Source organism: Hemibagrus wyckioides, linkage group LG03 (genome assembly GCF_019097595.1).
Source record: "Hemibagrus wyckioides isolate EC202008001 linkage group LG03, SWU_Hwy_1.0, whole genome shotgun sequence".
In the NCBI taxonomy this organism is placed as follows: domain Eukaryota; kingdom Metazoa; phylum Chordata; class Actinopteri; order Siluriformes; family Bagridae; genus Hemibagrus; species Hemibagrus wyckioides.
Window position 1 is genome coordinate 29,189,834 of NC_080712.1, and position 17,819 is coordinate 29,207,652.

The window sequence follows — 17,819 nt, forward strand, 5'->3', positions numbered from 1 at the left end:
AAGTAAAAATCAATGATAACAGACGGTAAAAATGTATAAGCAGGGAATTATGAATAAGTATGTAGATGTAAATAAGTAACAAAAAAACAGTGAGTAATAAATGTGTAAATTATGAACAATAAATGAATAAATGTAAACATAGAGAACAAAAAAACATAAACATAAAAATAAATAGTAACAGTAAGTAAAAATACACAAGGATGTAAACAAGTAAAAAAAAAAATAAAAGTAATAAAAGTAAGTAAAAGTGTAGAAGTTGTAATTTCTTGTCATTATATAATTGGTGTAATTATGTCCCGGGAAGCCGAGGGACTATTCCAGACTATTTTAATTCTGAGCTTTCACAGGCTGCAGGCTGCACAGACACGATCAATAGAGCCACACTGTGGGAAAGGTTTGACCATGCTACAGTAAAAGCAGAGCTCTACATAACCTGAGTCAATTATGAGCAGTGAAGAAACTGACCCACGTCATACCCTGCATACCCTGAACGAATGAATTCAGCGTTTCTAGACCGCACTGTCAGGGTGTTTAACCCGAGCTGCCCGGCTGCTGCCGTCTGCACTTCTTTTCCTGCAGAGGTCTCGGTATGCTAATTTTAAGCAGTACGCCTGGTCTCGTCTGAATAAGCAGTAGAAATGATTTCATTCTGTACTGCGTTTCTTAAACAAGTAGGCAGCGTGATTCATGTCCAACACATCTGCCACTCAGCTACGTTCAGGGAGAAGTATCCGCTAAGCTGACACAACACTTTCAGTAGCTCCTCTGGGACCGCTACTGATCCGCATCTGTCTGTAAGCTGGTCGGAAATGAAATGTTTACAGCATCGCTGTCAGTTTTCTACACGTTTTAATACACAGTCACGTCATTTCACTTTACCTCACACTCACACACTGCTGACAGAGTGAAAATGCTAGAGCAAGTCTAGAGCTTTCTCTTCACATCGTACAGCTTTGTGAACTCCAGAGATCTGTGTGAGCGGGTCAGGAAATTAAATACCAGTATGGAAGAACGTCAAAGATAAATAATAACAGAAAGCAAGATACATGTTCGTAAAAATCAAAGTAATGTCAGTAAGGAAGTACATTAACATTAACTACAAATAAGTAACAACAATAAGAATTATAAATTAATGAATAAACAAATCAATAAAATACTTAATAACAAAGTGCACCCATGGTGTATTAGTAAGGATCAACAATAAACAAATACATGAAATAAATAATAATGTGATGAGTATATATAAAGGATTTGCTCTACTTTATTTTGTGAGTAAGCGCCTTAGGCAAATAAATAATTTTTATGTAGTGCCAGGAATTAATATAAGTTAACAAGTAAAAAATAATGTGTAATGACAGTAAGTAAAATGATGTAAGTAGAAGCCAAAAACAAGTGAAAAATAACCTACATAAATAATAGTGATGGTACATAAATGTGTGTGAGAAAAGCAGTGATAAATTACTGGTAAAAAAAAATAAATAAATAAATAAATAAAAATTAAAAAAGTAAACAAATATGTCAAAGAAGAATTAACAATAATCATAAAGTGTGTAAATAAAGGACATATATATTTTTAAATGGAAACAATTAAGTAAAAATAAATAAGAGAGTAAAAGTGTATAAGTAAGTAATAATACACAAGTAATTTAAATAAATTGTATTAACCAAGTTATAGTACTACTAACCACCATAATGAATAAATCAATGAATAAAACAATAAATAAATAAATAAATAAATAAATAAATAAATAAATAAATAAGAATGAGAAATGAATGAATGAATGAATGAATGAATAAATAAATAAATAAAGATAAACAAACAAACTAATAAATAGTATTTATTAGTATTTACTTGATGTAAAGTATTTCAAGGATTAAAGTTAAAGCCATTGCATAATAAAGTAAAAGCAAATTCTCAACATAAGTATATAAGAATTTCATTATATAAGTAATATAAAAATATGCCTCTCGGTTTTTTTTTTTTTTTTAAACAATACTTAATATCTGTACCTTGTTCATTTTTATTCCCGAGCGAATGTGCTGATTTTGCTGAAGTCCCTTTTTTTTTTTCAGAAAGACAGTCATATTCAATTTTCTCCGCCGTATTCGCATCAAGGTCAGGAAAGACACGGGCTGCAAATTCATTAAAATGATTTGATGTAATCGTGGAATTTTCTCAATGGTGTCGTTTAAAAAGAAAAAAAAAAACATGCTGTGGTTTAATACATAAGCATTGAGAGACTCAGATTCAAGTCTGCTCTCTCTCAGCTGTGCAGGGCATGACCAGATGTACAGTTTATCCTTCGGTACTGAGTAAGACTAGAACAATGCTGGAAAGAAGTGAAAGGGGGGGGTGAATAGCAGAAATCCCCTTGAGACGCAGACTACATCTGCATTGTTGATGTTAAAAGTTAAATGAAAGAAATGTCCTTTTCTTTCACAGTGCAAATATATAGATCAGGACAAGGAATTCAGGTCGTAGTGACACCTTGGACTTTAATCGATGGCTGTTTCAGTGTAACACTTTACAGTTTTGTGTATAAGATGTCAGATCTGCCAGGAAAGAAATATTACCAAGGCTTAAGCTTATGCAGCTGACGGAGGTGTGATGTGGGTGAGTACACACATTGCCTTAGCTGCTTTTGTGTTCAGGGACCTACACACACACACACACACACAAGGGTGCATTACTGGCAATAAACAAGTTCATTACGTTTATGATTTTTTCCCCCCCGCCAAGTACAAGTAACTTGGAAAAAGCATGTGTCATGTGGCTCTGATATTTAGGACAGAGCTAACGTCACTACTATACCGTGTTTACATTTAATACATCATACTAATCTTAAACGATTGAAGGTTTCATTTCTTTTAACGAAACTGGATTTATGGAATAATTTACAAAGCACAAAGCTACATCCAGTTCTCTCTCACACACACACACATAAAGAAGCGGACGCACACAATCTGCCTTTGTGTTGGCAGAAGGTATAAGGCAGCGACATGGCACAAGGAAATTGCTGTGATCTCACCAATGTGACGTGAGCCTCGAAATGATCCCTGGTATCTTTTCTGCGAATTCAATAACGACAGGTCATTGATGCACTCGGCTTTAATGCTATTGTAGTAGTAAGAATGGGCCTACACCAACACCGACACAAGTCAAGCTGAAAAAAAAATAATTCGGCGTTCTCGGTCCTCGTTATTGTCTGCATCCTTTTAAGCCGCAGTCTAAACTATATGTAGGTCTGAAATATGGAGAGTTTTAAAGTGATGTTTGTCCTTGATGACTGAGTAATGTGTGTCAGACTCCTTCTTTTTAAGACAAGATGCAAGTACAAAGGTGGGAGAACATCTGAGCCACACAATAAGCTGACGTTCTTCGGATCTGACTGTAAAATTGACAAAGATGAAAAATCTGCTACAGATAATTAAAATAGAGTTTTTTGGTAGAACTCCAGCATTTTCTTTGAATGCGATACTTTTTTTTAAATTCCTGGTGATAAATCTACTACCAGGATTGAAAATCTACGAAAAATAGTTGTCACACAAATAGAGCTTAAATAAGGAAAAAGAACAAGACTACAATTTTACAACGGTGGAAAATATTACTATTAGTTTCATAATAAGCTATCTTTCTTTAAATAGAAAAACCAAAGCCTGTTTAATTGCCCATTTTGTTTTGGTTGATAAAATAACGACGTACTTTGAGTGTTGGAAAAACCGATCTTGGTGTTCGTCCTATGTGATGTGGTACAACAGTGTTCGACGTGTGTGTCAAGCGGCTGAACTATATCTGAACCTTTAAAGATGGCGTAAGCTCATGAGGCATCTTATTTGAAGTTCTGTGATTGTAGAAGGTGCATACTTAAAGTTTGGAACTAATTTGCAGCCTAAAGCAACTCATTTGAACTGTAATTAATGCTCTCTGAATGTGTGTGTGTGTATATTCAGCCATATGCACACAGCTGAGTTTGTGTGTAAATGTGAATGGCACTTTGTGCATGGCATGACTGGTGCAGTGACAGGCAGCCCCAGTAGGGCTCATGTCACTTTCCGTATACTAGATCGTTATTAAACACATCCCCCCTTGTGGTTGGCAGTCACGTGAAACCCCTGCTCCACACTGTGCCTCATTTAACTCCTTCATGATTAGCCACGCAAATGATTTCCCCTTTAAACACTCAACCCTGCAATGTAAATGCATGCAAAAGAAGCGGAGGCCGCCTAGTTGATTTTTGTCCACTTTTATTTTGCAATATGACCAATAGTTTATCATATTCAAGTGTGTATGAAAAAAGTTAACTCACCGATTTTATTCTTTTAAAAAGCTAAATACAAGAAGCATTGTATCAAGGCACATACAAGACTGGCCAAAGGGCATATATATATGCACTTTGGTCTTCAGTTGGTAAGGAACAATTAACTTTCAGTTGTCGCAACATAAAAGTGGCTTGAACTTTGGAAAAACAAAATACAGATAATAATTATAAACAAAAATAGTTCACACTTGTATTCCAAGTAAAAAAAAAAAAAAAAAAAATGAACCCATGTACGTATATCATATCTTTATCTCTGCCCCCGACTGTATTCCTCTTCAAGAGCATCATTTACAAGTACAATCAGTACACAACTGAGGCATTTCTCCCCCTCTCGACAGGAACACTGTCACTCAGTAGGCACCGGTCATTATTTCTGTGCTTTGCCGGCCCCGTGCTGGACGAGCATCATATACCCAGCTAAGGGAACACGTTACTGGGCTCTGTGCTGTGCTACCTCTCTCAGGAACAAGAAGGAAGCAGTATATCTCCATACTCCGAAAATAGCAGAGACTTAAAGCCTGACAACACTGTTGAAATGTCAACTAAGATCCCTAACATATTCTTGAGGCTCTGTTAAACCGCAACACGTCTATGTTTGTCCAATACAGATAAGACGAAAAAAAGCTCTTCTACCCATTTAATCAACTGTGCCCTATATTCCCGTCGGCCATTTTTTTGCCTTTTTTTTTTTTTGTTTACTGAGAACGACGTGGTGAAAATTATGACCTGTGCTTCTACAAGGTTCTCTAAACTCTGATTGTTTAACACAGCAATGAAAACCCACTTTCACAGTTGATATCTCAGTCGAGCACAAAGACTTTTTTTTTTTAATTGGTCTGAAACCTTAAGCAAAGGATGTACAGTACAAATTACTACAAACCTCTAAAATATATAATTGCAGTTGTTGACAGCACACACTGAGGACTCAGTGATGGCCTGCAATTGGAGCCTTGTTTTTTTTAATAAACTGTCCTTAAATATAAATTATATGGCAAATGTACAGAACATTGCTTTCTCAGTCTTTTCAATCCAGTGTTTTGTAAAAGACCGGGCAGTCCTGATGTCAGTCACTCGTAATAAAACGTCTTTCAAATCTGCACACATTATCATGAATGGGAGTGGTCTGAATCTGGTATTCCACTGTCTCTGTAGCTTCTGTTGTTGATACTGTTTTCACTGTGTGGACTCTTGTAAAGGTTTAAGCCATTAGGAGGAAAGATTGTGTGTATCACAAACTCTTCCTTGGACACCGGCATGTGATTTATGGGTATCATTTGAAAAGAAGTCTCTCTAATCTCCAAGATGGAGTTGTCCTTCTTTGTGCCAGCCTCCGCATAGTCATCCTTCCTCCGGCGCCCTTTATTGTACGTGCAATTTCTGGAAAACAAAGAACTATTCCTGTGGATGTACCAGCACACTAGTGCCAGCATTATGATGGCTGAAAGTGCCACAGCTCCTCCTATAATAGCAGCTAAAGGCAGACTAGAATTTTTGTAAGGCTCCTTCTCCTGCTCCCTGTTTAAGGTCGTAGTGGGGTTGTACGCTTTTAGGGAGCCCGTTTCCGTCTCTATGCAAACAGGTGTCTCATCCGACAGGTAAATATTACTGGTCTCCATAGGAACCATGCATATCCGATAGGAGGATTCGGGCTCCAGAGCTGTGAGCAGGTACTCCGTCCTATCCCCTTGCACAATGGTCTCGGTGATGGACCCAAATGCAGGGCTGTGGCCCAGTTTTAACCAGCTGAGCCGCAGGGCAGTCATTGGCTGAGATACCCTCCAGGATATGTGCACTGTGTCTGGAGTGCTGGATTTAACACTTATTGTGATAATCTTGTGAGTTGGTGGGGTAGTGCTACGATAGTTCTTTCCAAAGTCTGGCCCCTTAATCACAGGTCTTTTAGTCACGTAAAGTGGCCACTGGGGTCGAGACGGAGGCAGTGTGACGGAGACCGTGCTGGTCTCGTACGTCGGAGACACCTCCGATTCGGAGCAGTCAAAGAGCTCTGTGGATAGATCCTTAATGGCCATTCCTTTGACCTTATCAGGACCTTGGCACATGAAGCCACGCACATTGACCTTTGAGGGCAATGAGCGCAGCCAGTCTCGCACCCACTTCATTCTGCAATTGCATTGCCATGGGTTGTTGCGCAGCAGCAGATGGGTAAGGTTATCTAGGTCATCAAAGACCCCCATGGGCAGGCTGCTCAGTTTGTTGCCAGACAGATCCAGGCGGTACAGCTGGCGTAGGAAAGCAAAGGCACCTGCTGGTACCCTGTCTATATGGTTGTCCTGCAGCTGTAATTTCTCAAGGCTGGTGCCTGGCAGGTTGGCAGGTGGCGATGTGAGGGAGTTACGCACCAGTGAAAGCTCAGTCAGGTTGACCAAATTAGCAAAGGCCATTTCCCCAATACCCCTGTTGTTCAAGAGATTGCCATCCAGCACCAGACGTTTTAGATTGATCAGGTCTTGCAGGGATATCTCGGAAATAGAGGAGATGCGGTTGTCATCGAAGCGAAGCTCCTCAATGGTCATGGGAAGACCAGAGGGAATGGTGCTCAGGTGATTGCGTGAAAGGAACAGTAACCTCAGGTGGTTGCTGTCTCTGAACGCTCCCTCCTCTATACTGACAGCAGATACAGAATTGTCGTCCAAGTGTAATTCCTCAATGAAGGGAATTTGTGCCAACGAGGCATGGGTGATAGTCCGGATGTTGTTTTCCTGAAGGTGGAGCTCCTTGACGTTCACGGGAAGATTGGTTGGAAACTCGTCCAAGTTGTTGCAGTATAGGTAGATCTTCTCCACGTTGTTGAGTCTCCGTAGATCAGCAGGGATGCCTGCACTCTTAATTCTGTTGTTCTGTAGGAAGAGGACAGTGGCATCCTGTGGGATTCCTGTAGGAATGGAAGTGAGCTCCCGGTCATTGCAGTAGATGAAAGTCCCATCACACCGACACTGTGACGGACAGGAGGCTGAGGTCACCAGCGGATTGGCCAGACCCAGGAGAACCCCGGCTCTGATGAAGAAAACGAAGAAGGACTTGTACTGGCACGCCATTATTAATGTACTCGGTTTGTTTGTCCTCCCTGAAGGAAAAGGGGAAAAAAAAGAATCAGGAGGCATTCTGAAATAATGACAACCCTTCTGTAAATAATTGCTGTTTGTGTGCATTCTGCCTTGAGCACATTTCTGGTATTAAATGTAATAATTTTAAACAAATATTGCAAATAAACCACCACTGAAAACATACTATTTGGAAACAAGTGAAAAACAATGTCAACAGAATAAGCTGGAATTGGGTATACAGAAAATAGAGCAAAAGGAGAAAAAAGATGAAAGAAAAATGGAGTCTGTGTCTGAATATCAAAACAAGTCTAATTAAAGTGGAAGGATATTCCAACTCAGACATGGATACAGATAAGAGATCTTTCAACCAGCTTTCTTTCCCTGAATGAAAAGCCTGTGTCACTGGTTTTATCTCTTACTGAGTGTAATGCAGACGAAGTCCTAACTGTTGTAAAAAATGTCTGCAGCAGGCCAGTGCATTTCAAAGCTGCCTTTCATACTAGCAGACTGTGCCGGATGAATGAACTTGGGTCTTGCTTGTTAGCTTTAGAAAAACCTGAGACAGGACTCACTTCTCTTCAAGGATTTGTCAGGTCAGACCTAATATACTACTGCTAATGTAAAGCAAGATGCTGTGTCCTAAATGAAAAGTGCAGTTCAAAACACTGATATTATTTCTTGTGTGAAAGGCTAGGATGTAAAATGTTAATAAACTGGTTATATGCCTGATTAGGGGATAAAGCCTCAACTAGGAAATGAATGAGTGCCGCAGCTTTTTTAGATTTTTTTTAATTAAAAAAGAAGCTTAACTTTAAAACAATACCGAAAAGATTTCAGGTGTTAATTTATTAGATAAAAACTGAACAGAACCTGATGATAAAGACAGTATAAAGTCGGACACTAGCGAAACCGAATAGTGCACAGTTAATGCAGCACTAATTTATCAACCGTAATGCGTTCAGCTTTTCTTTTTTTTTCTTTTCTTTTTTTTAAATCTATTTGTCTTTGACATTTTTGCTTCCCATAATCTCCTTCCCTGCATTCTTGTTAGAAACACGAATGATCAGCCGAGTAGAACATGGCACAGCTGAGCTATAATGCGCATACCTGATTTAGAGGAGCCAGATAATCCTCTTCTTCTTTCACCCAAAAATCCAGTGATGCTTTAAGCTCCCCCTTTCTTCTCTGCACTGTCCGAAGAGTCTTCTTTGGTTATATCCTGATCCAGCTGATCCTTGTTTGTACTACTGACCTCCTGCCTTGTACTGCGGTGTCTACAGTTCATACCATCAAAGGCTTTGTTGTAGATAAACCTCGGAAGAAAACTCCTCTGCTTCCAGACAGACCTCTAGTGCACTAAAGCAGGCATGCAATTCAGATAATTAAAAAAAAGCAATAGGGGAAAGAAGAGAAAAAAAAAAGATACAGAGGGAGTCCAGTGCGTGAAGAATCCTTTTACTTCACGGCGCAGTGGTTCGGACCCCTAATTAGACCCTTTTGTTAGTCTGGGAGACTCCTTTGTAGGGTTCCGGTATGTCCTTCGGCAGAATGGACATGACATCAAGAGCCCAGAGCCCACTTAGCCTGCAGGTAAAGGCAGGCTGAAATCCGAGGAGGCTCTTGTTCTCTGTTAGAGTTAGCCCCAAATCGTGTTCCTCCTCTCGTGGCAGGAGCATGAAGAACGTATCCAGCCTGGTGGCTCTACGGTGGAAGAGGTTTTCTCACTCTCTCCTGTGCCGTGAAAGCATCTTGCGCCCCTCTGCTCTCCTCAGGAGCGTGAGCCTCACACAGACAGGCGGTGGTTCATGCTGACCGTAACCTCAGGAAAGATCCTGTAAGGCAGAAGGAAAGGGTTTAAATCCTGTCTGAAACAAAGTATTCAATTCCTGAAAGCATGAGAAAATCGAAAACCCCATTCATCCTGGAGAGTGGTATTCCTCTAAATACATTATTGAAATTTTTGATGGTTGGTGTTGGAATAATGTCCATGTTTTCACCAGACCGATGAGATCCTCTTACAGGAGGCTGAAAGACTTTGAAAGTGTATTGAAAGTATTATTAGGTTTATTATTCTGTTTTGTTTTTGTCTCTCTTTTGACGGCCCACACTGTTCAGTGGAAACCCAAATGAGAAGAGACTCGGGAGTGTTTGTTTAGAAAAAGGAAACCAAAGAAGTATTCTTTTTCCACAACCACCAGCCTGTGCCACCACGATTGTTTTCTCTGACCTGTCTGCCCGTGACCCTGTCAGCCCCTCCCCTCGCTCTTCTCTATGGAGACAGCAGAAAAGAATGTCTTTGCATTAGAAAAGCTACGGTGCTCGGGGGCCCTGCTGCGCTTGCAGGGAAGTGCTCCTTCAAGTTCACTGTAGTTTGCGCTTTCTTCTTTGTTTTTTTTTCTAAAGTGCGGGGTTAAAACAAATATATTCAAGGCAAGGAGAGGCAGAGGCATTTAGTTGGAGCTGGAAAGAAAAAATGGGAAGACTCTCGGAGCAGGATGTATCCAGACTGGTTTGGTTTCTGAACATATTACAGTAACTCTTAAATATCAGGGAGCTTTCTAAGAGTGCATACGGATTATTCAAAGCTCATCTCTGAATATCCAAGCAAGAGTCTTGTCCACGTCACCTCCAGTGCCCCCTTCTTCTACCTGCTGCATCTCCAAGACTTGGCCTAAAATTTCGCCTCTTCCCTTGCCAAGCCAAACGATACGCTACATCTCAGAACACGAGCTTTGTGTCCTCAGCACAAAATCTTCCTCACGCTGTAGCTTGCGTTGTGTGGAACGACGGTAGAGTCAAGCTACACGCATCTACGGCCCTTAACCGTTGTAACCAATGACACGAAGGAGATTAGAGAGCTCTATAACTCAATTTGCGGGTCCAAACAGCGCTGTCTAATAACAACCTCCTCTTTCTGTCATGCCTGATCACAGCCACCATCCTGATGTCTTATAGATTCGAGTAGTAAATGACTCTCTCTTACATTTTTTTTTTTTTTAAATATGGGTGTGACAGTTCTTTTTCTCAGCCTAGAAATCCAAACATTGTGGGATTTCTTTTTAGAAAAATAAAAAGGAGGCATTACATGATGTCTTCATCTAGTCCAGAGGAAAGAAATACGTGTTTTGTTCAGTGCTTCTACTTGTTTACTCCCCAGAATTATGAATGAAATGGAATTGTAGAACGGGTCAGACAGAGCCTTATTTCTTGTTTGTGGTATTTTCTGTGGATAACATTTTCAGAAGCCCTGCAGTCACACTATCTCTTGAGTTTTGAGTAAAAAATAAAATAAAATTGTGCAGAGACTGATGTAGGGGATCCAGCATTTTGTTTAACACACCAGGCAACACCTATTGACTTGATGGAGTGAGCTGATCATTTCTGAGCTTTAGCTTGCTTAGCTGATTGCATTTTCTTTCTCCATGCTCATTGGATTTCTACGAGCTGCATTGTCCTGCGCTAAACAGGCACGAGGATTCGGGGAACCCGATCTGAAACACTTCTGCTAAGCTCCCCTGGTCGTGTGTTATCGGTTGGTTAAGTTTTCAAGTTTTTAGCTCTCTCTTCAAAGCTTGGGATCTTCTAAAACTTCTTCAGATGAAGGTCTAATGATTGACATTTCTCCTTATCATTCTGATAGGCTGCCTTTGCTGGCAGATCAGTGAGACCTGCTTCTGCTTCAGTGCACTACCCAAGCAATGCTAAATTGAGGATTTTTGTGTGTGTGTTAGGGGAAACGCACCTTAACCAGCACTGGATATTATTTATATTGTGTGTAAAGTAAATAGCATGATAAGTGGCTGGTGCTCATTATGTACACAATTAATGCTGCTATAAAACTGACTACGTTATTTATTTGATGGATTGCTTATAAGTTTCCAAAGCATAATACAAAAAATTACAAAAAAGGATGAAGAAACTTCAAGGTTAAATCCATCAGAACAGTTTATATTGTTTATCAGTTTCTTAGTTAAAAGATTGTAATTTGTGAAAAGTTATTTAAATTGGCTTCCTACTCTTGCAGTGACCATTAACTTGAACGTCCACTTCATTTGTACCTCAGCCTTGGTTTGCTTGTCCCACACAGGGAAGGTGGATTCGCCATGTTGAATATTATGTCTAATACTAGGGGTAAAGCTGAATGCGTTTTTTCAGCGTGGTGTAAATGCTAATTTCAACTCAGACCAAAGCTAATTTGAAAGGTTTGTCAGCACATGGGGCTCAGACATCGGTTGAGGAGCCTGGGCGACACGGGGGGTAGGCGTGGGGATCTCTGTTCTTTTGAAGAGTCTGAAAAGGGTAAACGGTGCATGGCGTGGCAGCTGCACTGCTTTTCCCCACTTGGGGGTGGTAGGAGCTTCAGTATCAGGCCTGCGTGGCTCACACACTCGCATACATGCAGAGCTGGTGCTTTAATTACCACATGTGCACCCCCTGCCAGGGTACAGAGGGTTTCTGCCGCTGGACAATGGTAGAAACAGTCTAGGTTGATTTACAGCCCTGTGCAATCCATGCTTTCTCCATGAAAGGAACAAATTGCTTCCAGTACTTACACAAAGGCTAAAATGCATTTCACTTAACTATCTATCCATTTATCTGTCTATTATAACTCCCATCTCAATGACGATTTGTAAGGATCGATTAATAATTAGATTAAAAAAAAAAAAACAGAAACAAAAACGTATCTTCATAATGTAAAAGGGACAAAATAAAGTGTTGTTTCTGAAGGACACTTTCTAAAAGGCCCCATGGCTGGGTCAGAGGTCAGCTGCGAACATGAGTGCTGAATTCTATTGGACGACTTCTTTTTTGTCTGCCACACAAAAACGGTCTCAGAAGTCTCGGGAGGCCCCAAACACACGACCATTTCGTGTCGAATCTCAGTGAATGTAGAGCATTCTACAACAATAGAGGAGTAAACGCAGGGTCTGGGTGCCATTAAAGTTCTCTTTCTCATTTTAGTGACTTTTAGTTGTTTGAATTAATGTGATTTTCTTTTTCGTTTTGTTGCTTAGTTTGTTTCCGTGATTATTCTGTAGAAATAGGGGCCTATCATTAAGTAGCTCATTCATGTCTCTCTGCTTTTAACAGTTGTTGTTCTCCCTTCTCAAAACTTTGTGTTGTGTATATAAATCTAAAAAAAAATAAAAAATTTCTAGCCTTGTAATCAGGGTGAATTAGCTGTGTAGTACAGCAGGAGCTGCTCGTGTCTGGTCAGAGCTGAGCTTTGGCTTGTTGGACAGCCGCTATTTCAGCCTGGACTATTGGTTTGACATCAGCTGTCTGAAATCCCAGGTTAGGCCGCTTAAAGCCGGGGGAGAGACACAAACACATTCTTTAACTCTAAGGCCACTGATCACAACTAACACACATCATATCAGGACTCCAAGTCTCGCTTAGTATGCCTATGATATAAAATTATAACATTGCGCTGCAGTTTATTTATGTATTTAATTAATCAGATATTATTTTAATAATTAACTTGCTCACTCACGTCATGGCTCTGATGGTCCTCTGTGTTAGTTCTGTCGCGTGGTGTAGTCTGTGTGCTTGTAATAAAATGATGCGCACCAGATCCGAGCTGCGCCGCAAAAATACCAGAAGCAGCAGCAGCCGGAGCGGCGTTGCCACATCGTGCGGTTTAAAAATCTCTCTCTCTCTAAATAACGCTTTGGCTCGTTAATAGTATTTGGCAAGAGAATTGGGCTGTTTTTTGTTTAGTCCAGACAGTGATATGCTACTCTTTTACGCACACAGAGTGATTCTCGGCGACAACGCGGACGTGTGTTAGAGATCGTGGAGCGCGGAGCTGCGCGCATCCCCGACCCTGCGTAAAAAACCCTGTCTACCTCCGCGACGCGTTCAATCGATGTCAAATCGCTGCATAATTGCCTAGAAGAGTTTCTAAAAACGAAACCTGGGTGTTTATCCATTTTAGACGCGCGTAGACTAGATCTGCTCTGCAACTCAAAAGCCGCTAATAAGAAGGGGGGAAAAAACCCCGACAAATCGCGTATTATCATATAAGCGGAGAGATTGTGTGGGGAATTCAAGTTTTCCTGAATGATTTAGGGAAAAATAAATAGTCAGTAAAGCAGCGCATTCACTGCGTGCAGAGAGAAACTGCACACTGCATAAGCTATACCTTTCCCATACTTTATTCCTGACGCCTTTTTCCCCCTCTCCATTTATTGCATCCCAGAGATCCAGGCGCAAAATGCGTGTTGCACTCTAAAGCCAGGGTAATAGATCTGAAATGCGCATTTGCTCTGTCTGTGGTGAAGAGCAGAGCTTGGGCAGTACACGGACACAGAGACGATGAAATATTTTCCAAATTGCTTCGAGAGAATAGTTTGGTGATGGATCGCGAGTGACCGCCTCCTGTTTTGGGGATGATTTTTTTTATTGTTATTATTTTCACCTAATGGGAAAAGGACTGAGAAGAAGATGGAAGAAGAATCAAAAACCCATAAAGAAACACTTACCTGCAAAGCATAAATGCAAAAAATATGAAACTTAAAAAATATCCTCCAACAAAAAAAACCCCGAGTCAGTCCACAGTGTGTAAATCCACCGTCTTAGAAATCCAAAGTAGTAAGCCCAGAAGTCGCAGAAGAGAGAGCTGTGTTGGTGTGTTATTGTGTCCGCACATGTATTCACACCATAGCGCACGCATACACATACGCTCACACACACACACACACACTCCTTGGCAAATAGCGAGGGAGAGAGAGAGGGAGAGAGAGAGAGGTTGAGAGGATTCAGCAGGTCTGCTCAGCTGCCTGGAGCTCACTATAAGTGTGAAGTTACATCTGCCTCCAGCTCTGCCTCAGCCCTGGTGCTGATGTCATCCAGAGGAGGGGCTTCACACTTTCCCTTGCCTCCTCCCCTTTGTCACTCTCTCCCTCTCTCCCTCCCTCCCTCCCTCCCTCCTTCCTTTCCTCCCTCTCTCACTCTTACAGCTTAGCTAAGATTCACACGAGCGAATAATGTGCTTTCCAGGCACTAGGGGGAGTTAGAGAAAGGAAGATGATCAGGGCGAAAAAGGGCCCTTAAGAGCCGTTTCTGGAGTGGACATTTCTTGTGCTTTAGGAATAAGAGCCACAAGGAACAGTGTGTGAATGAGACAGACGTAAAGCTGCAAGGATTATAGCATGTGTTTAATGAGAAACAGAGATGTATTTGTGTATGTGTGTGAGAAAGAAAGAGGTTAATTTATAAGTCTCTCTCTATGTTTCCCAACACGCCACGTTTGTTTTTTCCGAGGCAGGCGTTATGGTCAGCTTAACCGTGCTCGTGAAGTATTAAATTGAATGTCCAGATGGAAAGCTAGACAAACTTCCTGACCACACAGACAGTATATGTTTTATTCAGAATTTTTTACACTTTTTTTTCCCACTCCTGACCTGATGACTAGGACACACTTGTATATTAAGGAACTGAAAATGAATGTAGAAAACATTTCAAAGAAATTTCATTTATTATATTACATCCGATATTACATGGTCATCTCGTTGACCATCTTGATGGAAACCAGACACTTCTAAGCAATCACGCGAATTATTTTCTTTTCGCCTCACGCAAGCTTCTTTGTGACATTCTATATCTTCATGCCAGCATGAAACCCTGTCTGTTTAACACTTCAGGACCTCCATGATGGTTAAATCATGTTAATTTTTGAACAAGCCAGCCGTGAGTAATATTTCCTGTCTGTGTCCCTGTAAAATGTGAACTGTTAAGCGTCTTCGTGGATCGTCTCGGATTTCAGACATTATCACTTTTGTCCTGTTCCATTTGCTTTGTTTACTCTAACGACCGTCCATTTAATCCTTGAAGCACACTTGGGACAAAGTGGCCCACTTCTCCTGTAGGTTTTGTGGTATTCTTTGCCCTTAAGTGTCTTTGCCCTTTAGTTCAGACTGAGACAATATGTCAGATGACCTTATTGAGAAACCAACACACCTCGGAAAATTTTTGAATTTAGCCTCAAGGCATGTTCTCTCTTTCCCTCTGTTTTTTTTTTTTGTTTGTTTCATGCGTGTTTCAGCTCTAGGCATCGTGGTCAGAGGTCGAGAATAAGAAATGATTTAAAGGGGGCAAGGGTGTCAAAGCACCGGACGTTGCGGATAATTCCCATCTCTTTAGTTGTGTCACGATTCTAACCCTTGCTTTGTAGCTTTCTTCCTTAAATCTAGCCCGACCCTCTCTGTCATCGGCCTCTGATTGACTCTCAATCTTACAAAGAGGAGAGACCAACCTGGGTCCAGTTACCTCTGCCTCATTGGCGGGGGGGAGAAGAAGACGTGCAGCCTCGTCTTTCCCGAGGATGCAATTTACTTTATCTGGCCCATCTTGGTGTGTTTTGACAACACTCGTGGCTTTGAGGGAAACAGCCTGCCTCTCTGTTTCCTCTCCTTTCCTGTCTTCGCTTGTATGTTAAGGCAGAGCTAACGTCATTAAAACACTTGATTCGGTTAAGTGTACGAGGGCTTTAAGAACTCTAAGATAGCGTAGATGCCAGGGGATTGCTTGCTGTCTCTTCCCAAGGACGTTCCTGCATTCCTGAGTGACCGGCAAATGGATTTACGGCAAATTTCTCAAATAGTGTCCTTATATTCATATGATAGATCTCAATATGATAGCTGCTTATCAGAAAATAATCTGTAGATACGGTGACACGGGCAAGAAAATTACCATTTTAATACTAAATACACATACAGGTTCATCTGATGATACGGTTTTAGCATTTTACATCATTTGTCCTATTGATTTCCTGGAAAAGAAGGACATCTTATTATACACCCTGTGTTAAATTAGAGAAGTCACCTGTTCACTGCACTAAGTTGAAATCAAAACTTTGTACGAAACTGAAACAGGAGTGTTTAAATGTAAAGAATCACACATGAAACTATCTGGATGAAATCTTTCAATCCTGAATGTGATAAAAAAAAAAAAAAGCCGACAAGAAGCGGTGGAAAGCTGTGGAACGCGTACATACAATGACGACGATGTCAGCAGCACACAGGCGATAGATATTTCAGCTTCGGTAGGTGAGACAGAATGTAGATGTGTGTTCGCAGGAATGTGTGAAGGTGTCGTGACTCTGTACGGAGCACCATGTTGAGCTGCTGTTAACATGGTGTTACAGTATGGCTGATGTGATGGCGCCATTGTTTGCACCAGCCTTTGACATCCTTACTCGCAGGATGTCCCTTTTCTTTCTCTCTTTTATTTTAATGCACATCCCATATGTTGAGGCTTAACTCAGGTTTCTCCCTGGAGACCCAATGAGAGCGAGAAGGAAGCCCCCCGAAACCATTCAAGCCTAAAAAGAAAGTGACTTCCTGCTGTCTTGGGTCCAAAAACCTTAAACCAGGTTCCCTGTCAGGATCCTTGAGCCTTGTGTATTTGCGAGGAATCCTCTCTGCTGTTTCCTTTTGTCCCGGCTGCTTGTTTTTTTTTTTTTTTGAGTCTTCCCTTGTCTTTAGCGGGGTTAAAGGAGGGTACTGATGGGGTGGTGGTGGTGGGGGAAGGAGCTGACTTGTCAACTGCGAGGAGACCTCTGGACCTCCTGTAGCTTAATGAGCTCTCAAAACAATGGCCTCTGATCAGATTAGGGGAGAAAAAAATTCCCCCTCCCTTCCTTTAGCTCTGTCTTTTAGCCTTATCAGCACCCAGAGAGAGATAAAAAAGATGGCATCAGTATACAATGGCTTCCCCAGTAATGCTATTCTGCTTTTGCGTAGCTCACTGGAGCACCTCGCTCTCCACCCCGTAATTGGTTTACTGTTTCACTCCTAAATCTGTAATTAGCTCACTCACCGTATCCTCACAACCTAAAGGTATTGCCGCCTTGAAGAATGGCATCTATTTTGTCTCATCATTTGAATTTTAAAAGAGAAAAGGATTGTGGTTTAAGGGTTTCGGCTTCTTTAAATAACTCTGGATGCCTTGAGACTATTGAGATGATCGAAACAATTTTCTTATCCGCGGCGACTGGATTTTTATTAGCTGTTAAACGTAAAAGGAAGTTTGCCCACGCTCTCCGTTCGCGAAGATTAACGCTATCACACACCTGCAGTTATAAGCGCACACATGGGAATGATAGATCAGGTCGATAAAGGAGTGTTGTTTGTCCACAAGGATCTGATTAGTCCAGCTCATCTGGCTTTGTTTGACTAACTGGGGTCATCTGCCAAATTTGCTATACAAAGAGACTAAGAGTCTAAAGTATGTAAAGTTGATTCGAGTTTGTTTATCTGTTTGTCCCGGAGGAAGGAAACAACCGGGGATATGCTAATGAGCGTGGCGTCCTAACAACTTTTCCTTTAATCGTCTTCCATCCTAAATAAATTCATTTTCGACAACTTTCTCTTCTCTGTCACACTGTTCTTAACTTCAGTAATTAAATGGAAATAAAGTGAAACTGTTATTC

The 17,819-nt window shown here is 41.0% G+C and overlaps 2 protein-coding genes across 3 annotated transcripts in view; one reads left to right on the forward strand and one right to left on the reverse strand.

The window, feature by feature from the left end:
- macrod2 (mono-ADP ribosylhydrolase 2) overlaps nucleotides 1-17,819 on the forward strand; it is a 570,945-nt gene that overhangs the window by 86,064 nt on the left and 467,062 nt on the right. The window lies entirely within an intron of this gene.
- On the reverse strand, nucleotides 4,229-14,189 carry flrt3 (fibronectin leucine rich transmembrane 3). The gene is made up of 3 exons (XM_058379530.1): nucleotides 13,870-14,189; nucleotides 8,492-9,216; nucleotides 4,229-7,404 (listed from the first exon to the last, which is right to left on the reverse strand). The coding sequence occupies exon 3, from the start codon at nucleotides 7,373-7,375 to the stop codon at nucleotides 5,426-5,428; it is 1,950 nt and encodes a 649-aa protein (XP_058235513.1). The 5' UTR covers nucleotides 7,376-7,404; nucleotides 8,492-9,216; nucleotides 13,870-14,189; the 3' UTR covers nucleotides 4,229-5,425.

What these genes read in the sequence shown, in the direction of transcription:
- flrt3 (XM_058379530.1), bottom strand. Translation starts at nt 7,375, where the DNA reads ATGGCGTGCCAGTACAAGTCCTTCTTCGTTTTCTTCATCAGAGCCGGG.